Source organism: Exophiala dermatitidis, assembly GCF_000230625.1.
Source record: "Exophiala dermatitidis NIH/UT8656 unplaced genomic scaffold supercont1.1, whole genome shotgun sequence".
Taxonomy (NCBI): domain Eukaryota; kingdom Fungi; phylum Ascomycota; class Eurotiomycetes; order Chaetothyriales; family Herpotrichiellaceae; genus Exophiala; species Exophiala dermatitidis.
The window spans coordinates 2,554,757-2,579,412 of NW_008751646.1; the positions used below are offsets into that span (position 1 = coordinate 2,554,757).

The 24,656-nt window shown below is 53.4% G+C and overlaps 6 protein-coding genes across 6 annotated transcripts; 4 read left to right on the forward strand and 2 right to left on the reverse strand.

Annotated features, from left to right (window-relative positions):
• Nucleotides 1–1,685: 1,685 nt before the first annotated feature.
• HMPREF1120_00926 (uncharacterized protein) lies at nt 1,686–2,342 on the forward strand (the record flags this gene model as incomplete). Its single annotated transcript, XM_009154930.1, has 1 exon — nt 1,686–2,342. One exon carries the CDS (start codon nt 1,686–1,688, stop codon nt 2,340–2,342), a length of 657 nt encoding a protein of 218 aa, XP_009153178.1.
• Nucleotides 2,343–3,337: 995 nt separating this feature from the next.
• Nucleotides 3,338–6,506, forward strand: HMPREF1120_00927 (uncharacterized protein; the record flags this gene model as incomplete). Its single annotated transcript, XM_009154931.1, has 4 exons — nt 3,338–3,425; nt 3,497–3,626; nt 3,723–3,899; nt 4,001–6,506. 4 exons carry the CDS (start codon nt 3,338–3,340, stop codon nt 6,504–6,506), a joined length of 2,901 nt encoding a protein of 966 aa, XP_009153179.1.
• A 574-nt stretch (nt 6,507–7,080) lies between these two features.
• Nucleotides 7,081–7,965, forward strand: HMPREF1120_00928 (enoyl-CoA hydratase; the record flags this gene model as incomplete). Its single annotated transcript, XM_009154932.1, has 1 exon — nt 7,081–7,965. The coding sequence occupies one exon, from the start codon at nt 7,081–7,083 to the stop codon at nt 7,963–7,965; it is 885 nt and encodes a 294-aa protein (XP_009153180.1).
• Nucleotides 7,966–9,638: 1,673 nt separating this feature from the next.
• Nucleotides 9,639–13,499, forward strand: HMPREF1120_00929 (uncharacterized protein; the record flags this gene model as incomplete). The annotated part of the gene is made up of 1 exon (XM_009154933.1): nt 9,639–13,499. The coding sequence occupies one exon, from the start codon at nt 9,639–9,641 to the stop codon at nt 13,497–13,499; it is 3,861 nt and encodes a 1,286-aa protein (XP_009153181.1).
• Nucleotides 13,500–13,834: 335 nt separating this feature from the next.
• On the reverse strand, nt 13,835–18,670 carry HMPREF1120_00930 (CPA1 family monovalent cation:H+ antiporter). Its single transcript, XM_009154934.1, has one exon. The coding sequence runs from the start codon at nt 17,682–17,684 to the stop codon at nt 14,082–14,084; it is 3,603 nt and encodes a 1,200-aa protein (XP_009153182.1). The 5' UTR covers nt 17,685–18,670; the 3' UTR covers nt 13,835–14,081.
• Nucleotides 18,671–18,864: 194 nt separating this feature from the next.
• HMPREF1120_00931 (zinc finger protein ADR1) lies at nt 18,865–24,453 on the reverse strand. Its single transcript, XM_009154935.1, has 4 exons — nt 23,813–24,453; nt 23,213–23,728; nt 19,845–23,159; nt 18,865–19,787 (listed from the first exon to the last, which is right to left on the reverse strand). Exons 2-4 carry the CDS (start codon nt 23,274–23,276, stop codon nt 19,711–19,713), a joined length of 3,456 nt encoding a protein of 1,151 aa, XP_009153183.1. The 5' UTR covers nt 23,277–23,728; nt 23,813–24,453; the 3' UTR covers nt 18,865–19,710.
• Between the last annotated feature and the right edge of the window lie 203 nt (nt 24,454–24,656).

Genomic DNA, 24,656 nt, shown 5'->3' on the forward strand with positions numbered 1-24,656 from the left:
CTATACAGCATTATAGGTACGTAGTAATTTAGCTGTAATCTCTACAATGTTATAGGTGTTAAAAACCTTATAGTAGAAGTGCTCTTGGCAGTGCCAAAAGTAGTTTAGTTTTTGTGCGAAATAAGGATGCTATTGTGCGAAATACAGGCTGCCAGCAGCCACTGGCACGCCACTCTCAGTTCGATCAAGCTCATACCCAGCTTTTGCAGTGGGATGGCGAGACCCTCAGCTCTGCCGATTGCGCCCCGATTGACCAACAGGAGACCCTTGGGAGCACAAGGAGTGCATCGTACTTTCCATCAGCATCGCCCGAAATCTTCAATGCGAAGAGGCCCCATCGCAGCGGCGTCTAACGTCACGGTCCCCACGAGTTGCCCCAGACAGGAGGAGATTGAGGTGTTTTGCTGGCCATTCCAGGAGACGTGCATTGAGCAATCTGAGGTGGGGTGTGCTCCCTTATTGCTGAGACAGCCATGGTATCACAGGACGACTCTCTGGTCGCCGTGCAATTGCGCACGGCAATGATGAACATTATTGATCTACGTTCTCCTAGGCATCTGGAACTATCAGTTTATTTCTAGAACGAACAGCAGGAGCCTCAAACTGCCACTCCACCAATTCGCTATGGCGAGAGGGGGATTGTTTGGGCTGGGGTGCGCAATCCCGATGGTGTAAAGCGTGGGAAGATGGGATCTGCAGGTCCAGAGCCAGATGGTACCAATGGAGGGAGGACAACGTCAAGGTCAGGCGTCAAGCGACAAGCGGTGTGTGTATTTTGGGGCGTGGTGAGAGGCAGAGGTGATTGTGGTTGGATGCGAGTGGTGTGTCAGTAGTGGCAGCGGGTGGACACACTGAGGGATAATTGAGGGCGCAGCCTGTTCAGCCCGTTCTCAAGGTTACCGCTCGCAGAGAAAGCTGCCCGCTAATGGGAGCAACTGAGAGCAAGTGGCTCCTGTGAGTGGTTTGTGTTGGCTTGACCTGCATACTTCGCCCACCGACCGGGCCAGGATGGATCCAGGCATGCTCCCGGCGCTTCTGTGCTTGTCCCTACGCGGCCTAGTGGAGGGTTCCTGGCAGGCGTACTAGCAGGACTGAGACTGCTAGGCTGTGTCCGTCCACCAATTGTTGCCTCGGGTGTCGCCCGCTAAGTGCCCAGGGCCGCAGAGGTGCCCCAGCCCGAGCGCCCGCCTGCTCTATGTCGCCCAGTATAACTGCGTGCTCAGTGCTTCCCGCTGTTTCCAGCCCATCATCCATCATTGCGCTTCGCTCTGCCATTTTTGCCTCTCGCTATTGCTACCAGCCTCTACTAAGGGACCGTCCGGGTACTACTACATCACCGCCTTTTCATCCATCATCCATCCCATCTACTCATCTACAGCCTACCACCGACTTACTCTCACATTCTCTCTTCACCACTATCCCATTGAAACAACAACAAAGCCCATATTCAGCAACTCAACGCACCTCACATTCCTTCCGGAATTCGGTTGACGCACTTCGGACCGCTCGGGAAATTGGTCTGCTGACACTCGACATTGTTTTGCCACTCGGTTTGATTAGCTGCTTGAGTCCCCCCTACCTGTCGGACTTAACTGCGCCCTCCTCTTGCTCGCTATTACACACCTGCACATACATACACACTCCTGCATCGACGAGATAATCCTACGAATCGGATCAACTGCATCATGTCTACCTTCTACTACGGCGGCCATCAACAACATCATGTCCCTAACCCGCACCCGTTGTCACAAAGCCACGTTCATCATGGACGTTCGCGGCGGGCCCCCCGTTTATCGACCGCGCAGAACTCTCATCGACAATTCCGTGCGCCTAAGATGGTGAAAGAAGCCGTTGCTCCTGAAGTCCCAAGTCTGGCGGCGTATCGAGCGAGGTTCGAGGCCGGCCGGTCTTTCGATCTCGACGACGACCTGGAGTTCTGCCCGAACCTCTTGTCTTTCGATGAGGTTTGTGGCAGTCCCCTCTTCACGCCCTCGACCTTTACTGACTTCGAGAAGCGGCAGTCAGTCACTTCAGGATCTTCCGACCGCTCTTCGTTGTCCAGCGGCTCACCCGAATCCTCTCCTCTGCAAACGCAGATCCAACCTCAACAGATCACCCCATCCCTTTCCATTTCTAGCGCCGCCACATCTGCCTACATGTCTCCTCCCACTTACGCCAACAGCAATAATAACAACCTAAAAATCCATCAACCCTCGGCGATCCGCACTCGCAATAACGCCATCCCTATTGTCAACCCTTCCACTGGCACTCGCATCTCGAGCCCACCATCATCCATCTCGCCAGGTATGATGCAACAGACCACTGCCGCTCGCCGGTGGTAAACGAGCCCAACTTGTTGTGATGCTCGTCCTCTGTGCTTGCCGTCGTGGTGTCGCTGTATTCACTCCTGGCTGATGTTTTGATGTCGGCTTGCCTTTGCTCGCGGTTTTCGACAATTTCCTCTCAAATCTTACCTCTTTTTACTATGTATATATTGCATCTCACGACACGAAAAATTGGGCATCCTTACTCATCGAGCGAAAGGTATAGCGGTTTTACGAAAGTTTGACATCATGATACCAGCCATTTTTGGAAAGATAAGGTCCGGGAGTACGGTGGCACAGCGATCTGAAAAAGACAAACTCTGGTTTAGCATGGAGTTTCTGAGCATTGCAATGGTTGGGGAGATGACGTTAGAATACGATCGTTCTTCATTGGGGGTGTTATCGATGGATATCGTGAATTTACTTGGAGTTCTTGTGCACATTTGGACAATGGGTCCGACGGGAGGTTGAGGCATACAATGATACCAGATGGACTCGATATTATGGTTTCCCGGTCGGTGATGGGGTTTAAATGACGATATATGGGAGCATCTCATGCGTGACGGTTGGCCGAAAATGACATTCACTGTGCAAATCTGTGTTGAAGAAGATGCGGTCGGTGAGGTTAAGACCACCGCTTTTACTGAGATGTATATCTGTCTAGTTCTAGATGCAGTAAAAACATGAGTTCTCTCTTCATTTATTGGACTGTATTGTGAAAGCTGCCATTTATATGGACTCAATAACAAAATCCGTGACTCGACAGTAGTAGGTTGAAGGGATGATTCACAATAGGTGACGGCTTTGTCGCGAGCCTCCCATGAACAGCCCCGTTCGAGGTGTCACCAGCGGGCATCAGTCGCACGTGATTATGTCCAGCCATTGCACGTGACGAGGCTGAGCACCCTTGGCGGGCGGTCGTGGTCATCAACAAGTGTAACTTCCTCTGCTAATGCTACAGAGTGAGACTCTCAGAGGAACTCGTATTTGAAACATCATACAGTTATACAGCGATGGCTTTGACCCGGCGAAACGTCCTTCTTATCCTGTTGCTTGGCCTGATCCTGTTCAGCAGCCAAGCGCACGCTTTCGGTGCCGGGAGTACGTCAAACAGAGCCCTTCAAAGGAAATTCAGGTGCAACTAGGCAGCCTTTACTGACCTGTCGGACCAGATATTGCCTCTATCTCGGCCGTCGAAGGCAAGAATTGGCGCCATGGGGACATTGAAGATGTGCTCAAAACTGTGGCCTGTATCCGCCATCACAAATGGACCTCCATGATGATCAAGAGAGTCTATTTTGGGTAAGTTACTGATGGTAGACATCAAGAATATGGATGACATTATACACGGTCCCTTTTGCCGAAATCGGCTGCTGATTCATCTGTCCGTTTCTGTAGAAACTGGCTTCGCGATTACTCTCAGGCCATGGACACTGGGGCGCTCAAAAAGGCTCAGCCGGAGACTATTCGCATTCTAGTCTGGCTGTTGTCTTTCTTGGCCTTTGGCTATGCTACTGCTGAGTTTGAGGTCACTTCAGAAAGGCTTGGTGTTTACCGACCGGAGGAGCATATCGAGTAAGTGCTGTCCTGGGTGGATTTGCTCCTGTCAATGTTCCAATGCCTCTGGCCCTCCCGATTGAAGAACACAGTCCGCCTCGTCATGCTGACCATTGCAGTAATCCCAAAGATTACAATGATAATGAGGATGCTCGAAAGTATGACCCTCGGCTTCGCGCGCCAGTGCGTGACATCGAGTTGCAGATTGATCCGAGCACCGGCATGAAGAATTATATTGCCAACGGGGCAGGAGATTGGGCCACCAGTGCTGCCTTCGTCAAGTACAGCTTCGAACGCAGCATCCATCATGGTCGTCTCTACTGCAACGGGCATGGCATCTTCAAAGGAAAGGATGAAGACCTCGCCGAGGCTCTCCGCTGTCTGGGTCAGGGTCTGCATACCCTGGAAGACTTTGGTGCTCACACGAACTATGTCGAACTCGCTCTCCGGGAGTTGGGCTTCCACAACGTTTTCCCTCACGTCGGCACAGCTACAGCGATCAACCTGCATGGGAAACACGTCTTTCCGCTTGTGACCGGCACGTTCGGCATGGTGGACTTTTATCATTCAGTGCTTGGTGAGGCTACGGACCATTTCACTCAAAGCGAAGTGAATGAAATGGACAATGCTCTTGGAACTGCTCAACAAGCTGCGCAGTCGTCGAATCCTCTGATGACTCTTGTGAAACTCCTGTCCAAGGTCCCCGGCACCAAAGACCTTTGTGATGAGGCAGAGAGGCTGCAAGCAAGCTCGCAAGCTCAGGCACGGGCGATGGATCAAGGGTTCGGTGGTCAAGGCGGGTATCGAGACATGAATGATTATGGCGGGACAACGCGAGGGTTTGACGATTTGCAGGGTAGTCGTGCATCTCAAGCAGGCTTCCCGTCACAGCCCCACGGCTATGCTACGGAGTCGTGGAACACGCCGTCTCAACAAGGCTATCAAGCGTACCATCCACCGCAGCCCGAATGGGGTCAGCCTCAGCAACCGTCACAATGGTCTGCTCAGACACATCACCCGGGCTTCGACCAACAAAGTCAACCACAGTGGCATGACCCGAACGCACAGCAAGGTTTTGGCCATCAAACCCAATACTCAGGAGCACAAGAACCCTGGCAGCAACAGCAACAGCATCAGCAGCAGCCTCCACAGCAGGGATATCAGCAAGGGCTGCAGGGGAACGCGCCTAGTCAAGTACCACAGCAACCTCCACAGCAGACAACAACTGCACCAAGCGGTCTGGAAGGGATGCCGAACTTCGACCCGTCCAAGACCATTGCCCAGATTTATCCCATTCTAGCATTCCGGGATAAAGTGGTCAGGACGATCAGCGGCATAATTGAAAAGATTCCGGGGCTGGAGGCTCTAGTGGACAGAATCACCGAAACTCTTACCGTTTTTATCCTGTCTCTACTGGCGCCGTTTGTTCGACCGGTCCTCAATGCCATGGCCAAAACGCTACAAACCGGCAGCGAGGGCGTGATCAACTCTTCGGCAAATCACCAATATGAGGTGTGGACCAACCCCCATTGCTCGGACCCCACACATTCCATGCTCAGCAAAGACCACTTCAGCAACATTCTGAACGAGCCCGCGGGCAATGTGGCCGCCGAGATTCTCAAGTTCATTGCTCCGCGCGTGCTGTACGCTTGGGAGCACCCCGACGTTCCAGTCCAACAGGTCATGCACGACGTGGAAGGCATCTTCCACCATCCAGCCATCAGGAATGAGCACAGTGAAGTGCATCGCAACATGTTTGCCGCTGTTAAACGGTGGGTGGACGGCCTGTCAGACCGTGGACGGAGCTTTGACACGACCTTGAGCTCCGAAGGCGTACGCACAGGGAAAAATCACAAAGCGGGCGTCAATGATCACGCTCATGTCCAACATCAACCCGGCGCGCCGGCGGCACCACATCAGTCCAGCTCAGGTGGACTGGGAGGCTTCGCCAGCTTTCTGCCAGGCCAGCAACATCATGCAGCGGGTGCAGGCGGCAATCATAATCCGTTGGGAATGGTGGGCGACATGATAGGCAACTTCACCGGCCACCAGCAATCATCCCACCAGCAACAGCAGCATCAGCAGCAGCATACCGGAGGCGGTGGTGGTGGGCTTGGTGATATGTTGAGCATGGCCAGTAAATTGCCCATCCCTGGGGTGCAGAACGTCGCGAGCTCCTTGAACAAATATAGCAAGTACACCAAATTCATGGGTGGAAGCGGATTTGGAACTCGCGGTCTGGACGACGATGATGGTGTTGGCGGGGTCAATGACGGCAGCAGTGCCACGACTGGCGGGTATCAAGTCGGTGGTAGCGAGCTGGGAGGGTCGCGAGAATTGCACGAGGCTGCCGCACACGCCAATCAGTATGGCGGTGGTACTGGTGAAGGTGACTTCAGGTCTCCTAGTCCCATGCCCATGGCGCCACCTGCTGGGTACGAACAGTATGGGAACTCGGGCAGGGGAGAGTATTTCCCAGAGCAGGGAGAAGGCCAGGCGTATCAATACCAGACTGAGTATCGTGATCCATATCAGGGCCAGAACCAAGCACAGGGTCCGGGTCAGGGTCAGTACTACGGTGCCAGTGGAGGTGATGGGAGCTCGGCATACTATGGAGGACGCTGATGATGATGATGATTATGATGATGATGGACTGAGATCGGCGTCGATGGACCAAGACAGCCTAGCAAGGTTATCATCGTTATTGTCAGCATCAGTATCTACGTATCAATGAGTGAATGAATGATGCTTTTTGCCATTCTGGCACAACTATGGTTGAGAATAAGACTTGGTACGTAGGTGCGTGGAGTTCAAAGGTGGCTATTGTTCTGCTCGTATTTTGTCCCAAAGCCGAGGCTGAAGTTGACAAAAACGTGGAGTTGAAGTGTGGGGAATATTTTATTACAACAGCAGTGCCAATGCAGTGGTACAGAATCTACTTTATAATGAAAGTACTAGTGTCCCAGTCATCTACTGTGCCCTGTTATATATATATATGTATATATATTGATGGTTCAGCACTCGAATGCCCAAAAAGTACAGTACAAGACAGAATATCAGATTATTTATTGGGCCCGTCCTGCCGATAAATACCGAGATCTAAGACGACTTTGATCAATAACAAGTGCTGTACTTCTGTCCTTTTATTTCACGCCACGGCAAGTTGATTGATAGCCAGTCTCTCGCTGAACTCGAAACCATGACGGCTTCATCCTCAATCCAAATATCCACTTCGCCCAAGGGCATCATGACAATAACCATCAACCGGCCTCAACGGCGGAATGCAGTGGACCCCACGACAGCGCGGGACCTGTACAATGCTTTTCGCACGTTCGAACAAGATTCAACGCAGAAAGTGGCGATTTTGACGGGTGCGGAGGGCACATTTTGCGCAGGGGCGGATTTGGTTGCGTTGACGGAGCAGAGCGAGGATTTAAGACGACAAACCGAGGACGCTCGACCCAAAGCCGGAGATACCGAAAGCGATAGCAACACCGACAAATCCGCCTACACCTACACACGACACCTGGAGCCTGTGGCTGATCGAAATATCGGCCCCATGGGCCCATCCCGACTAATTGTGCAAAAGCCCGTGATTGCCGCGATCGCGGGCTACGCGGTCGCCGGCGGCCTCGAACTCAGTTTGATGGCGGACCTGCGCGTCGTCGAGGAGGATGCCGTCCTGGGCGTGTTTTGTCGTCGGTTCGGCGTGCCCTTGATCGATGGCGGGACTGTGCGGCTCCAGGCGATTGTTGGTCTCGGGCGGGCGCTGGATATGATTCTGACGGGTCGGCCGGTTTCGGCGAACGAGGCACTTGCAATGGGACTTGCTAACCGTGTTGTGCCTAGGGGAAAAGCACTTGATGAAGCGGTCAAGTTGGCTGAGTCGTTGTTGAAGTTCCCTAATGAGTGTATGATTGTTGATCGGAGGTCTGCTTACTATGCTGCTTTTGAGGCGAGGGGGTGGCAGGATGCTTTGAGGTATGAGTTTGATAATGGGAGGGGTGTTGTTGAAAGGGAAGGGGTTAGGGGGGCAGAGAGGTTTGCGAGGGGGAAGGTTGGGAGGCACGGGAGTAAATTGTGATGGTGGGAGGATGAACACTTGTTGGTGCTACAGCCTGGTGGAAGGGAAGAGGACAAGGTTTCAAACAATGTCTATCATCGTGGACGTTGTGATGTGGTGAGAAGGACCCATACATAGAAGTTGTCACTTTATATCGGGCCTTTATATCGGCGATAGAAGCTAAGGAGATGTCCCCCTTTTTCCGTATTTGTGGTAAGTCAAAATGAGCATATACCTACCTATCTTTTGGGCGGGATAATATGTGCTTCGGCCATACATCTGGTAGTGCTTATACTGCTTCCTCACAGTGCTCTGCATCATGAGGGACGCCAGAAGCAGGGTTCGAAGTGAAATTGCATGTCTCTGGACGCTTAAGATACGCCACGGTTCAGTCATCGATTCAGTACATTTAGCCACATGACTCAAGTCGTTCGGTGGTTCAAGATGGAATCAGAGCAGAGGAAGGCTGAGAGGCCATTTGCGTTGTGATTGAGGGGCCAATAAGAACTCGAGGCTGGAGACAACGCACCCCTAATATGCAACTAAACTCTTTGGAGTCATTGCTGAGTTGAACTTATCGGCCTTATTGCGGAACAACTGTATCGAAAATAGCATCTACTGACTAAGCATTCCAGACTTCGACCATATCAGCAGCAATGCTCAGCCCTTGTCGTAGCAACACGATCATTTGTTGCATGTCGTGTTCCTGAGAGCCTGCCCAGAAGAGAGCCATCGCGCTGTGCGGCTGTGCAAGGCGCGCGCATTGCCAGACACGGCGTCAGTGGCGGTGGTAGCAGGATATCCAGCTAATCAGTAGACCATCAGTCAAATGAAATTGGTCGGCGGCAAATTTCAGTTCCAAAGTGGGCGCCAGGGCGGAAGGCTGCTTGTTACAGGGATCATCCTTCATCTGTTCAACCCCAGCACCTCTAGCTGAGCAACCTTCTTCAGCTCATGATGGTCAGTTACATCCAAGAATTCCAAGTTTTCCTCGCCGCCGCTTGATGTGTCGTTACCTATAGATATGTGGCTAGTTATTGGTAGTTTGCAGCTAGAAAGGGATCGAAGAGATGTGGTTAGATCAAGAATCCCGCCTACGCGTCTGGGGAGCATCTCTAAACTATATTTGAATTAGACACGCTGCGAATGGAGATTTACCAACGGGCTCTATTGGCTCTCGCTGATTAGGCGGCGGCTTGGCATCTGCCGATAGACGCCATTCACGTCATACAGCGTTGTACTTTGCGGCTCGCTGCAGCGGGTGGCTGCCAGTCGATCGGCGTCCTTTATCCAACTTCTGCGGCAGCGCAGCGCCTGGTTGAATCGCGTGCTAAGGTAATTATTAGCGGGTGACACTGCATCTACAATTGTCTTGTTTGTCCATGGCCTCTTCATTGAAGGCTCCCCCCTACTGAACAAACGACCTCTTTCACCCTTTTTCCTAGAGCTTCCCCACGAGACAATCAGTTCTTGCTCCTTCACTCGCTTTGTCGGTGTATTTTGGGGCGTCACTAGACAAGCATCTGGCACAGATTGTTGGTCGAGGCCAGTGTCACTCCAGCAAAAGTCGGGTACCGATTTCGTGTCTTCCACGAGTTGTATTCACGCAGTGATCCGTCATGCTTCTGCGCATAACCTACGACTTCAACCCTTGACGATACCTACCTCCTACCCGACAGACCTAATCTACCATCATGTCGCTCAACGACACCCTTAGTTTGGGTGGAAATACAACGGCTGCGAGCCAGAAGAATGGCCAGAGTGCCGGCCAATTTGCGGCTTCCCTGGTTACCGCCATCGCTGTCTTTGCAGTTGAAGTTGGGCTCTTCCTCCTCATAAAAGACCGGTTTGCAAGAATATACCAGCCAAGGACATACCTGGTGCCTGAGAGGGAGCGTACCAAACCGATACCGCCCGGTTGGTGGGCGTGGGTGAAACCAGTCTTGACCACCAGCAACTCCGAGTTCGTGCAAAGATGTGGCCTCGATGCATACTTCTTTCTCCGGTACCTCCGTACCCTCCTCAAGATCTTTGTGCCCGCAGCCATGGTCATTTTGCCCATCTTGATACCACTGAACCTGGTGGACGGACGAGGTGCGCGATGGGCCACTGGCCGGCACGAAAATGCAACGAATGTTACAGGTCTAGACCAGCTGGCCTGGGGAAATGTAGCGCCTAACCATACCGGACGGTACTGGGCTCACTGGCTTCTTGCCTTGGGATTGATCGTTTGGGTGTGCTATCTGTCCTTCGACGAATTGCGCAACTACATACGTATGCGACAGGCATACCTGACTTCTCCTCAACATCGCCTCCGTGCTTCTGCGACGACTGTGCTTGTCAGTTCCATCCCTCGGAAATGGTGCACTGTCGAGGCTCTCGATGGTCTTTATGATGTTTTCCCAGGCGGCGTCAGGAATATCTGGATCAATAGAAACTTTGACGAACTCAGTGACAAGATTAAGAAACGTGATAAGCTCGCGGCCACACTGGAAGCGGCGGAGACAGGGCTTATCCGGAAATGCTTCAAGAAGAATGAAAAGAACATTGCTAAAGCCGAAAAAGAAGCCGGCAAAAAGCTATCAAAAGAGGAGAAGAAATTGAGGGCCACCATCAGAGATGAGGCCGGCGATCAAGCAGCCCATGGACACGGTGTCAGTACGGGGAACCCACATCAAGTCCAACATAATATTCGCGAAGCCCTCGATGGCCCGGCCGATAATGATTCCTCGTCTACTTCCTCCTCCGACTCCGAACCAGAAGATCAACAACGCGGAAAACATGTCCTCCCCATCCCGATACTTGGAGATGGCATCTCAGCTGTTACGCATGGTTTAGGCAAAGCTGGGAACCGACTTTGGGGAGGCATTCGAGGAGTCAACGAGGGCGTAAACCACACCATCGACCGCACCGGCGGTTTCGTTCCGGCGGCTGGTGCCGAAGCAAAAGATCCGGGCAGAAATTCTGGCGAACAGCCGGAGACCAAAGAAGAACCACAGCCCCAAGAGCCTAGCACACCACCCAGACCCACTCGGCAGCCCACAGGCAAACGCAAACCATCAGACAAAGATGCCTTTGCAAGGGCACAGGATGGAAGGCGTGGTCATGGAGGCGTCACAGCTACGGCCGATGGGAATTTTGACCTAGGTAGCCCTCTCTCTCAATCTAGTACGAAGGGAGATGAGAAGACCCGGCCGGAAAAGTCGCTTAGCACATTTCAAAAGCTCAAGAAAGCGATAGGGCTCGGTTCTGAAGAAAAGAAAGAACCGGTCGATTATCCAGAAGCTTTTGAGTGGAATTTCGAACATGACCCAGACGATGCCGTTTGGCGACGCTATCTTTCCGACAAGGATCGCGACACCATGAGACTTCCAATCTTCGGCTGGCAATGGATGCCTTCGCTACCCCTTTTGGGAGAGAAGGTCGATACTATCCGCTATTGCCGTAAAGAGGTGGCACGACTCAATGTCGAGATCGAAGATGATCAGGCTCACCCAGAACGGTTTCCGCTAATGAATTCTGCCTTTATCCAATTCAACCATCAGGTAGCCGCCCACATGGCCTGTCAAACGGTCAGTCATCACTTGCCCAAGCAGATGGCTCCTCGTCTGGTGGAGATTGACCCGAACGATGTCATTTGGGATAATATGTCGATTCCGTGGTGGTCAGCCTATATCCGAACTTTTGGAGTTGTTGTCATAGTTGTGGGTATGATCCTGCTCTGGGCCATCCCTGTTGCCTTCACTTCTGCACTATCGCAGCTGGAGACGGCCGCCAAAACATGGAGTTGGCTTCACTGGGTCTTGGATATTCCTGCCTGGTTCAGAAGTGTCCTTCAGGGTGTTTTGCCGGCGGCTCTGCTGGGTCTGCTGATGTTCCTGCTGCCTCTGATCCTTCGGTTTCTCGTACGAACCCAAGGGACTCAATCTGGAATGCTCGTGGAGCTTTCGGTTCAGCGGTACTACTTCTGCTTTCTATTCGTCCAACTGTTCTTGGTCGTCTCGATTGCATCTGCGTTGACCCAGTTCTTTGCCCTGTTCACGAGTGTGGATGGCTGGACTAGTGTTCCAACCCTACTGGGCACCAACATCCCGAAAGCAAGCAACTATTTCTTCTCATACATGCTACTCCAGGCCATGTCGGTGAGCGCTGGAGCGCTGGTGCAGGTGGGCTCACTTATTGGGTGGTTCATTCTTGCTCCTCTCTTGGACAGCACAGCGCGAGCCAAGTTCAAGCGACAAACTGAGTTGTCCAACATCAAGTGGGGTACTTTCTTCCCAGTGTACACCAACTTGGCTTGCATCGGTCTGATCTACTCCGTCATATCGCCGCTGATTCTGCTATTTAACATCGTGACCTTCTCCCTATTCTGGTTTGTCTACCGATACAACACTCTCTACGTGACTCGGTTCACCCGCGACACCGGTGGACTGCTATACCCTAATGCCATTAATTACACCTTCGTGGGAGTCTATGTCATGGAAGTGGCTTTGATCGGCATGTTCTTCCTTGTCCGGGACGACCAAGGAAATGTTGCCTGCACAGGTCAAGCAATTGGCATGATTGTCATCCTCATTTTGACCGCAGGATATCAATTCCTCCTGAACAATGCGTTCAGTCCATTATTCCGATACTTGCCCATCACACTCGAGGACGATGCCGTCCGCCGGGACGAGGAGTTTGCCCGGGCGATGCAGAAGAAGCACGGACTCATTGATAACGAGAATGAGCAAGAGCCTCTCGAAGACCAACTGGAGCGTAACGAGCGACGGGAACTGGAAGAAGATCGAGAGGCGGAGGAATATGAGCTGCAGCGAATCGAGCGGGAACGGAAAGAACGACAACGGCAATCACATGAGCCCGAACAACACTTGCAGCTGCAAAACCCCGAGATCACCATGGACCTGGATAAGGAAAGTAAAGGGTTACGAATGGTAAAAGCCGCAGCGGCCAAGACGGCCGGAACGACCAAGAACCTTGTCCCACGGACCCTTTCTCGAAAGGAACACCGCAAATCCTGGGCAGACCGAGACGACGCGCGGAACCGAAAAGCCGCCAACTTCGGCGGCGAGTACGACGAAGCGACCGAGGGTCAGACGGCGTACCCGACGGAAGAGCGCGGCCGTGGCCGTAGTGGCGCGACCTCACACGGAGGACGGTATCTATCGCCGCCACGCGACGTGCTGAACAAACTCAACAACTTCAACCCGTTGACCGGCACGGAAAAGGACGTAGAAGCCCAGCGAGCGGCACGCAACGAATTGGCCGACGCGCTCTTTGGCGGCGTCCACGACGAACTCGAGGACCTCACGCCCGAAGAACGCGACAAGTTGGTCCAGCGGGCCTTTCAGCATAGTGCGCTCCGGGCCCGGCGGCCCGTCATCTGGCTGCCGCGCGACGACTTGGGCGTTAGTGACGACGAAGTCCACCGCATGGGCCGCTTCAGCAGCCATCTCTGGGTCAGCAACGTCAGGCAGGGCCTCGATTCAAAGGGCCGTTGCGTGTATAGTGGTGCACCGCCGGACTTTAGCGAGGTCGATTTGATCCAGCTTTAGCTGATGAGTTTCTGCTTCAGCTACACTTGATCTTTGTTGCTTGCTGCTTTGTGATGATGAGGAAACGACGTTTCGGAAATCGACGCGACGACGACAATGATTTTTGTTTCAGGCCTTGGTTGAACCTGCTTGGTCCTCGGGGAAGCAAGCAAGTATGCATGCAGGAACGAGTCAATCCAAGAAGTGATTGAGTAATTGATATGCGTTCAGAGCCAGCCAGCAAATAAGCGGGTTAACCTAGTTACTATACCAGACGAAACTAACTGCCGTAGTACACCGTTCGGAGTTTTCTGTTTGCTTTCTAGTCTGTTTACAAGTATTTCATTGATTGACGATTTGACAGCACGAACAAATTTCTTTCATTCTCTCGCGAGTAGTACTTCTACATGTATCTAGAAGCTCTGGGAGATCTAACAACTTAGGGCTTTGGGGTTCGGTCTGCGGTTTCCCTCGCGTGTTTCCCTTTGTTCGGCTAGCATTAATTGCATCTGGCTGTCGCTGTCGCTGTCCCTGCCGCTGCAGGGTGCCCCTGTCCTTTGACTGGGTCAGGACACTGTACATCAAGAGTGATCACCATCTCTCTCAGGTCTCATGGCGCTTCTTCATCATCCTTTTGAGTTTGCGAGCCGCTCCGACAATAGGATCACCTGCATAGATGTCATGAGGATCCTTTTCTCTCCCGCTCTCGCCGCCCCATTGGATGCGGGTTCGGTGTTGAGTAGACGGGCCTCCCTGGCTGGGTTCGGGGACGGCCGTTTCGGCAGCACGGCGCGGGTGTTCTTCGCCCCCGTCGTCGCTTTCGCTGGACGTCTCTTCATCTCCGTCACCCAGGCCCAAAGCAGCTAAGCGTCGTCTCTTCTCTGCGGCAGTCTCGCCGCCGTTGGGATCTTCGGCCTCTCCCTCTTCCTCTTCCTCTTCTTCCTCCTCGGACCGGATCCTTGCCAGTTGTCGTCGGCGGAAGTCGGCCGCAGTGTTGCCCTGGCTGTGCCTGGCGAGAATAGACGCCACGTTGTGAGTGGGGACATCTGATTCCTCGGATTGATCATCGTCATCATCATCGTCGCGGTCGTCGTCGTTGTCATTCTCACTCTGCTCGGCTTCTGCCGAGATGATATCGCGGTTGTGAGTGGTGACACGGTCAGGTCGTGGTCGGCGTGCGGGACTGAAATAATCTTCCTTGCTTTCCGAGTTGTCGCTCTCAATCCGCCGACTAGCAGCCGGACGCATGGCCGCCGAACTTGACTTGGCTTCTGGATTGGTCGACGCCCGCGGCCGCCCAGTTCTCTCATCAGAAGCTGCAGCTGCAGCCTTATGATTGCCAGATTTTTCTCCTTCGGCTTTGGCGGCCTCTTGACTACGGAATTCGCGCTTGAGGGCCTCTGGGGCGTCGCTCTGCTCGACCTCCTGGATCTTTTTCTTGGGATCGAGCTGTTGCATTTGTTTGATGAAGTCTTTTGTCGATAGTCGTCTTCCAGAACCCAAGGCGATGGCGCCAGGAGCATCCCGAGCCTTCTTCTTTTGTAGGCCAGTCAACCCGTACTGATCGGTGCTGGAGATGATCATCCTTAGGCCATCGTCATCTATCGACGTGTTGGAGCCGCGTCGCTTGAGGATGGGCTTCTTTTCCCTCTGCTGCTCCACGCCTTCTTTCATCTCAGTAACAGCGGCTTCGGAGCTGCCTGCCCCAGAGGCGCCAGCAGCGGCCCCGGCACTGCCACCACCTGCTTGTCGACCGCGGCCCACCCATGTGCTCATTCGACGCAGTCCTGCCCGATTTCTTTCGCCAGTGCTGCCATCGCTGGGGATAGTATAAGTCTTGATGACTTCGCCATCTTCATCTTCTACGATGATTGTGTTGCCGAACTGATAAGCATGGGCAGGACCTCTCTTGCGTTCGGCCTTCTTGCCTTCGCCCTTTTTGCCTTCTGCCTTCTTGAGTTCTCCTTTCTTCGGTTCTCCCTTGCTTGAGGGACCAGCAGTCGTGTCATTTTCTTTGGATTCCTCTTTCCGCTTGCTAAAGCCTTTCCATTGGTCAAATCGTTGTCGCATAGTCTTCGAAGACGGACCCAAGGCTCCTTCGAGGTGATGCGTGATCTCACGTTCGAGATCTTCACCTTCGGTCTTCGGATGAGGTTGATGTTTGTGCTTGGTGAATTGACCAGATTCATCCCTCGCCAGCCGATTTCGCGCCCCCTCAATAGCCTCGGCCTTCTCGGCAGGCGTCATCTGGCTAGCATCAATGGTCTCCACAACATTACCTTCTTCATCCTCCACGACGATATTGTCACCCTCTTCATATATTTCCACTTCTGCAGGTTCTTCTGAAGTCGGTTTTCGTTCCCGGTTCTCTTCTTCCCTGAACCTCAGAGCTTCGGCTTCGCGTTCGGCTTCCAATTGATCACGTTCTGGAGATGAGGTCGGGGACCCAGTCACGAGACGGTCTTGTCTACTCTCAGGCGAAGGCTCGTCAGATTTCTCGAACAAAGTGTCTGAAGCAGACCCGGGCTGAGACAACAAGGGTTCCGAGCGCCTTGCCGGTGCAATGGCACTCTGGCTGATTGGCCCGCCCAGACGGTCTTCATACTCCTTGCTTTTTCGTTTGCGCCTCCGCGACCGTCCCATGCTTGATGATCTAGAGCCTGGCCGCTTTTCGTACTCATCTTCGCGTTGACGCCGAAGATGGAGTTTGGGAATCCCAACTGGCGGTAGTTGACCAGGTGGAACATCCAGCTTGTCGTCCGTGTCCAGTTCTGAGCTGTCCATGCGAGCCATCGATCGCGATTGGGAGGAAATCCTCGGGAGACGGTTCATCCAAGCCGGACCCTTTTCGTTGTCCTGTGTATACGACAGTGTGATTGTGAGGGTGTTGATGCGCTTGCCCAAGGTGAAGACCGCAATGGAGGAGCCATGCACCAAGATGGATGAAATGACCAGGAATGTTACCACAGGCCATACAAGGTAGATCAGGTTGTAATCCTTTGAGCCTGGGGCCGGAAGTTGGGACATCGGTTCGGTGGAATCAGTCTCAAGCTCGGCACGAGCCAGGATAGCCACAAAGATGGCTCCGACCCCAATCGGGCCAAAATGGCCTGCAAACAGAGCCTCTCGCCACGTTTTGACATCCGGAATCAGGGGCTTCAAGGCCAGCATAGCCGGGATTCGGCGGAAAAAGATGACAAAGACGGAGATTACAACCAACCGCCAAGGTACCAAACCGTGCTCGGGAGCGTTGTATTGATCCCAAGGTACAATGGTACCAAAGTAGACAAAATAAGCCAAGTTGATGAGCAAGTCAATGACGTTGGACACGTGTGACTCTTCGGTCTTTTCGGTGAACCAACCATCGTTGGAAAAGCCCACGCCAGCCGCGAACCCGATCAGCAGGTCGTCCATACCCAGCAAGCTGCCGGAGCCAGCGCAAAACAAGGCCAGCACGAAATAGAACACTAGAAAGCTTTCTCGGTCGATTAGGCCCTTCCGCTCGGCGAACTTGATGGCGTGACGGCCAATGTAGCCCACCATCACCCCGTAGAAGGCGCCAAAGATGCACTCGTACAGGATGGTGATGACGATCCAGTGAAAGACCACGTCCTTGGCACCCAGATCATATCTCAGGAGATACAAGGACAGGTAGATAAAGGGAAACGCCATGCCGTCGTTGCAGCCCGACTCCGCAGACAAAAGATCTCGAAGATGTTTGGGCACTCGTTTGGCGAACTTACCCTTTCCCACGACGGACGAGGCAAGGACCGGGTCGGTGGCTGTCACACAAGCTGCGACGACCAGCGACTCGAGCCAGGTGAGTGGTACTATCATCCACCAAACAAAAAGACTGGTTACGAGCCAGCCAAAGGTCATGACTGGCACGAGGAGGAAAACGACGGATTTCCAGTGCCGTTCCATATATGCCTTGGGCAGTTCGACCCCGACGGCAAAACATTGCACCACCAAGACTATGCGCGAGAATTCGAGGGTGATTTGGTCAGTGTTCCCCCATGTGAGCGGATTGATCAAGTTGGCCACATGTGGACCAAAGATGACACCGCACAATGTCGCCACGGAAGCCTCACCGATGTACAGCTTTTCCTTGATGAACAATGAACACAGCATAAACATGCTGGTAAACCCTCCTAGGATGATGTACACCAAGTGCGGCTTGTTTATGGACAAGTGATCCCACGCCATTTTGAAGAGTGAAAGTGTTGGCGGGCTTCGAGCCGGCCGCGACGTGCCTCGCCTGGTAAGTTACAAGTTGCGTGTATTTGCGGCCAGATTGAAATGGGGTGACAGACTCCTCCAATATCCGGTTTAAAACAGTTGATAGATGCAATGCTTCAGATGCCCGCCCTGGGTCTTTGGTGTCCTATATGAGCTTGTTATCCCCAATCGTTGCTTGCTCTTGAGTCGAATTGGAAGTTCGGTGTCCGATGCATTCAGAGATTGGTGTATCTTCCGACGGCCGAAGGATCCAACAGAGACACCGCCCTCGAAGGGGGTACAAGAATGAATTAGGATATGAGGTCCGGACTCCGTTCCGAGGCGATAGTGAGAGTGGGAGCGTGAAGAGACCGACACAAGCGCAGTCGTCAAGAGAGCGCCGGATGTTCGAGAAGGGTGCAGGGCATATCTATCGCAAAGCCAAGCGATATGACTGACAATCAGCTACGGTCGAGGCCAAGGACTGCTGCACCAGAAAGAGAGCTTGGTGCAGTCAAGAAAGGAAAAGACTGCCTTGCCAAGCTGCGGTCGAGAAGAAATGCAGAACAAGCGAGCGGCAGTGTTGAGTGTGTTGAAGTTGAGGACTCGGCGCGGTGATCAAGAGATCCGATGCCTGTCAGATGCCTGGGCGTTCCGCCTCCGGGCCTGTAGTTGTAAGCCACTCCACTTTTGGGACGTCGAGATCGCCGGCCTGTTCGGCTTGACGCGTAGACTTGTGGTGTTGATGGGGGTGTTTACTGTGACTACTATCGTAGAAAATTCTAAACTGGACTCCCCCCACGAGAAAAATGTCCTGGAGAGGCAGAAAGGAGATTACACATGTACAACGTACTGCCACTGCAGCCACCTGCTGATATGAGTATATAAACGCAATTCTGCGGTGCAGCGTGATATCCTCCAACTCGCCTCCATTGAGCCGGCTCTGTTTACTCTCACAATAATACAAACCAGCATACGCCTACAGCACGCCTAGCAAGCAGTTTGAGCAGATGATTATTTTATTAGTGACACAGCAGACCTCAAGATGCCGTGCCTGTGCCGAACGCCGTGGCAGCGAACTCAGCACCGCGATGGTTCCACCACGAAGTACAATGTACACAACCCACCGCTGAGAGATCTAACATTGTACTAGTACCGATGGAGTAACACCAGCAAAAGTGCCCTACTTGCGTGGGTGGCTGCTGCCCTATCTGAGTATCTGATTGGGTGCGGTGGACGCCATGGGCTCCGGACACAAGAAGCCGGGCGACCTTGGCATTTCTTGGAGTGACAGTGACGACCTGGAATTTCGACTTCAAACTCCGAGCCAGTAGTAATGCCATCAGACGAATCGTCGTCGTACAGTACTAGTAGTACTACACCAGATCATCTACAGTACGTACGAGATATGCTCTCAGTTCTCAGCCGCAGATATTCGACAGCATCAGAGTGTTTGTTATTGGGATAGTAGGTTCAACCATCACCATCCGGACAGCCCTTCGGCTACTACGCGTCGCCCAGTAGCAGTGCCTCCCTAGGCAGGCCGTATTTGTCCGCCCCCTTCGTACAACAGCCCAGGCCGAGCGCTGCATCAAGCTCGTCGTCCTCGTGAACAAAAGCCCATTCGTTCCCCGAGGCCACTCCTTGCCAGGCCCCTTCCTCTCTAACTGTCTGCTCTCTCCATTATATCCAGCGACACGGTCTCCGTTAACCCGGACGCACGCTCATCAAATATCCCACAATCCCACACCTTTTTAAACATAGATGCAAATCATCGTCTCTCATATGCTGGTCGTCATGATTGTCGTAACTGAGTGAGTATATCGCCGTCACATGGCTTCACAATTCGTATGTACCAACATCTTCTCGGTGAAAATCATGACCGTAACTGCGTTGGTCAATCAGTTGCTGCTTCCACAGCAGCACGAGGGGAAGGCGAAGATAAAATATGGTCTTCATGAACTCATTTCAAATCACCTTGTCGCAAGATATCTTTCTCCACTGGCCGTCAGGGTTAAGCGACCGAGGCCAGCGCTCGCTCCTTGATGTGGGCCGCTTGGGTCTCGAGGGACCGTGCCATGAGTTTGAAGACTGCACATCGGTGTCAGGATAACTGGTTGACAATTTAAAACCAAAGGGGGAACTCACCTGGCCAAACAGCATCTCTTTCGAGAAGGTATGCTGTTAGTACCAGAATCCTGCTTCCATGCCCTCCTTCTCGGGCAGCAGACAGGTCGTAACCGCCGCCGGATTCAATCTTGAGCTCAGCGTTGGACAGGATCTCCTCCAATTTGTGGATAAGTTTTCGGTCTTCATCCTCCAGAAGCAAGATGCTAGGCACCTCCATCAAGTTCATGTCGTCCCTGCCGATGATCCCAATATACTTGCCCACGCGCTCTTGCACAGCGGCAATCCACTCCGCTAGAACCTGAGCACAGTCAAAAGCGCACATCGCGGACTGCGTGGGTAGTTCTCGGGACGTGTGCTCGGCGAAGCTGAGTCCCAGTTTATCCGACATCGACAACGAGTCAGCCGCATAGAATGCAGCCTTGCGCAGATACCGCTCTCGGCGTGCCAATTGGGATTCTTCCCGGTTGGACCCTTGCCCTTCCCACGTGCCTGATGACCCGGCACCTTGTCCCGGTGACCCGCTCTGCTCCTCGCCACGGTTTTCGGGCTCCGTATTGGGCGACGCCTTGTTCTTGGCCCCAGCGGATGTGCTTGGAGACCGCGTAGGCAGAGGGCTTTTGGCCAATTCTTGGGCCATAGCATCGTAATCACGTTGCCAGAATGCCTCCTTGGACCTTCCAAAATTGACAAAGAGACGGACGTATGCGAGATCGAGTAAGGGAATACAGTCAGCCGACAAAGGTCCGGCTCCAAAGGGATTGGGCCGTTCGAGGCTGTGAGTGGGATTACTTGCCCACGCAGCTTGCCAAGCGCGGAGTGCGGGCTCAATGTGCGCATGCATCTGTTCCGTCTCACTGGCGGTCCATTGCCGGCCAAGGTGACGTTGGCGCGTTTCCCAGATGTAGTTGTGCAGAGCATTGACCAGGATGAGGCAGCCAAACGTGCTGGGTTTGAGCTCCGGCTCCAGGGGAGATCCTTGTGGAACAGCTGCACTACTTCGTCGCCGTTGCCTTTGAGCAGCCATGAGTAGGTGAGTCAGAGACTCCGCGAACGTGGTGGAATTGGCCTCCGCGCCGACCGCGCCTCCGAGGCTACGCCATGCTTGAGCCGATTCGGCAGCCCAAAACTCTTCATCGCAAGGCAGATTCAGACGTATCTCCGAGTTGGTGAGAGCCGGAGGATGGTTATAGGCTGTCACCAACATGCTGGACAGGATGAAAACAGCATACAGAGTTCGCTTGCGTTCCTCCATCACTTTCCATTCCATCCAGTCAGAGTCCTCCGCCTCACTAAGCATGGAATTCCAGCCGCTGGAGGCCATTGAACTCGATGGGCCGCCTGAAGATTGTGGTTTGTGACCCTCTCTAAACAGCCCCTGGGAGGGCCGTGCGAGTTCAGCGCCGCGGGCCAGGCTGACTAGGGCTGCACAGTGATTACTCGCTAGCTCGGCAGCGGTTTTGTCCCCACAATTGTGCCCATATATGACATTCAACAACATGGCCTGAACCAGCCAAAGTGGAGTGTCCTCCCGTTCCGTAGAATGTCGTGGAGCAAACTGCGTCCTGGTCATGTTCGCCTTGCGCCGTTCTTCGAGGTAGCTGCTAATGAGCCGTTTGGCACCTTCGAACAACTCCTTCGAGTGACACACCTCATGTTCATACAAGGCTCCAATCGCGGCGATCGATAGTATTAGACAGCTACCCCCTCCGGCGACAGTTGCCTGGCCAAACTGGGATTGGCCCGACACAAGCCTAATCGGAGTCGTAAACTCCGGGGATTCGAAGTTGAGCGATGCAATGTGGAGAAAAGGGAGATGGGGATGGAAGTACTTGATGTATGCCATCACGTACCGCCGTAGATCGTGAGTACTTGGGAATGCACTCGCGCTGAAACCTTTGGTACGCGAAGCTGTGCCAGGAGATAACGGCGAACTTATCGCTGGTTGTGGGTACTTTCGCTGTCCAAAGCCGGCATTTTGAGAGAGCCCGTCGATCAAAACATTCCGAACACGGTCGCTCACGAATTCGGAAGACATCGTCGTCACTGAACTCTGGCGAAGGGAGCTATCCATAGAAGTTGTGGATGAGGCAGACGCAGGCCCTTCCGCACCGAGTGGTAGTTGGAATCCGGGGAAGTGCATGCTTGATTGCATTCCCGACATGTCTAGAGAGCCAAATTCGGGTGGAGTCGGCAGGCTCATATCCAGGGACACTCCATGAGGCAACAACGACTTGGGAGAGATTGTCTCTACCGGGCCGTGCATGAAGTCGGTGAAACTCGACATCAAATCCATACCCGCCGGACTGTCCATCATCGGAGTAGGCCCTGTAAGGTTAGTAGACCACAGGTTGCCATTGGAAACTCCAGTCTGTCTCATCGCCGGCAGGGTCTGATCGCTGGTCATGTCATTCATACCACCAGGGCTATTCGTACTCATGGCGGAAGGAGAAGAGTCGTCAATCGCGTTTTCGTTGGCCTGTGCAAATGACATTTGGTTCTCAAAGCCTTGTGCGATCCACTCGAAGCTCGTGTCGTCGTCGGCGATAGCTTGAGAAGTTGACATCCCATGTAACAGCTGCTGGAACGAAGATGCCGCCGGATCCAAGCCTAGTCCTTGTAAATTGGTCATGTGCAGTGCATGTGGATTGATGGTATCTCCTTGCTCCGAGTCAAAGTCCATGTGGCCTAGACCAAACTCAGCACCAAAACCGCCAAAAGGTGGTGCAGTTCGCAGCCCACCCGAAAGATCCATGGAAAGCCCGTGGGTCTCCAGCTTGGGCAGGTGTAGACTTAAATGATTGGCATTTCCGCTGCGGTGTGTATACCCCTGGGCTGCCCCCATTACGCCGGCAGAGTTGTGATGGTGCTGTCCAGGGGCAAACATGCGGCTCGGGTTTCGAACTGACTCGGCCCGCATGCCGAGGGTAGATGAGTCCACGTGGCTAAGGGTATTTGCTCTGGGCCTCATCGATGGCGGTCCGTTGGTGGTGGAGTTTTTGCGCACACGCCCGGTAGCCACCCCAGCAGCACTCTCTCGTCGTGCGGCGCGTGGTCTGGAAGATGGTGTTGTCGAGGAGTGAAGTTTTTGTTGGTGCCGTAGCAGCAGATCCCGTCTCGCAAAGCACCTGGCGCATTCAGGACATTGGAACGGCTTCTCCTTGGTATGGGAGCGTTCATGGCGCTTTAGGTGCTCCAAGCGGGCAAAGGACCGCATGCACGTTGTGCAGACGTGTGGACGAGGTTTGTCCGTTTTCGGCGGAGGAAATGCTGGTTTCAACAACGGAGCCGGCTCAACGGCCTCTCCTTTTGACGTAGCGTTCCCTTCCGAGGACACTGCCATAAGATGGTAAGACCAATGCCCCAAGGTGTGGACTATCCTAGCTTACCTGCGTCGGCCTCGTTCACATCCGTCATGTCACTTGGCACAGCTTCCGGCGAAATCGCAGCCATGTTGCCGGCGTCTGCTTCGGTTCCTCGATAAGAACAACACTCGAGTCTAATGCGGCTGTCGAGAGTTCGCAGTAGACCGTATGCAAATCTCCAGCTCTTGAATCTCCCCTCGTATCAACAACGTTGCACCTATTGCCAAAACCGCTTGATTCGACAGTAGACCATGTGCTAGTCCGAGCTGGGAGGGGTATCGGGAGACAGGTCTTGAGAATGATATTCAGAATGCCATATGCTTGCGAGTGTAGAGCCGAGAAAGCAAAATCGTCTGTGTCTTGTAAGTCAATGGAATTCTTCGGCGGCGCTTCTCTGTATTACAAAGGTCGTACAGTCGGATTCGGGCAGGGAGGGACTGGTTCCTCAGGTGGTGGAAATACAACTATACAACAGATCCGAAGGACGAAATCGTACGGCAGTCGTCAAACAAGAAATGTTCAAGTTACAAAGAGTCTCCTCTGAGCAACTTTAGCTGACTTGAAAGATGAATAGAGAAGATACCATTGGTAACCATAACTTAGGCCAACAGCAAAGTTACTTACCTGTAAAGTATGTATAGAGAAGGCTGGCGGAGGGCAGCGAAGTACTCGCGAGGGACCAAGCAGTACGGTGGGCTTGCCGATTAGAACAAAGGCAAAAGAGGATCGGCCTTTCAATCTTCGAACGTCACAGGCGGGCGTTCTTCGTTCACAACTGGCGGCGGTCCTTGGGTGTGCACAGTGGCAGCACGAGGAGCAACGGGATTGGTCTTTCGTGAGTCGAGTCAGGCAAGAAACTTGTTCGTTCTGGAATGGTGGTGGGCTAAACGGTCGCCGCGCCTTCTCAAAGACGCCGGTGGCTGCAGGGTCGTCTAGGCCGAGGATCTTTGCGTATGATGGACAAGGTATGTCTGGGGTAACAAGGTCGTCCGGCCGTGGAGGGGCTTCGAGACAGCCGTGGCGGGATGAGGTAGGTTGTGAGTGGTTCGAACCAGGAGACGGCGGCGCCGGCAAACGTTTGATATGAGTAGTGAAAGTGAAGGGCACAACAAGTATTTTTCTCAAGGGAAAGTCGTCGGATTCAAGATGGTGAAAGAATTGAGGAACAGAGAGTATCGTCAAGGTGGATGAATTGAAGAGCAGTCGTAGTGGGAGTGCATGATGCTGGCGGTGCTCGTGTTGAACTCGAAGGTCGTTAACGGTGCCAGTGTAGCGCAGCGCACTGCAGCGGTTGTGAGGGTGCTCCTTCTGGGGCACCGCGGTGGGCACTTGCAGCCTGGTCGTCCGCCCAAGGGTGTTGACTGCAGGCGGATTGGCCGGGGATTGCAGTGGGCTGACAATAACTGGCTCGCCCAGAACCCACTGCGGACTCCTGCCGCTCATCTACCCCAGGGGACACGCCTTAGGC

Bases quoted from the DNA above. Each gene is read 5' to 3' on its own strand.
- HMPREF1120_00931 (XM_009154935.1), bottom strand. From the start codon at position 23,276: ATGGCTGCGATTTCGCCGGAAGCTGTGCCAAGTGACATGACGGATGTG. The intron at 23,160-23,212 runs GTAAGCTAGGAT...ATCTTATGGCAG, and splicing joins TGTGAACGAGGCCGACGCAG to TGTCCTCGGAAGGGAACGCT. The intron at 19,788-19,844 runs GTGAGTTCCCCC...ACCGATGTGCAG, and splicing joins AAGAGATGCTGTTTGGCCAG to TCTTCAAACTCATGGCACGG.
- HMPREF1120_00930 (XM_009154934.1), bottom strand. From the start codon at position 17,684: ATGGCGTGGGATCACTTGTCCATAAACAAGCCGCACTTGGTGTACATC.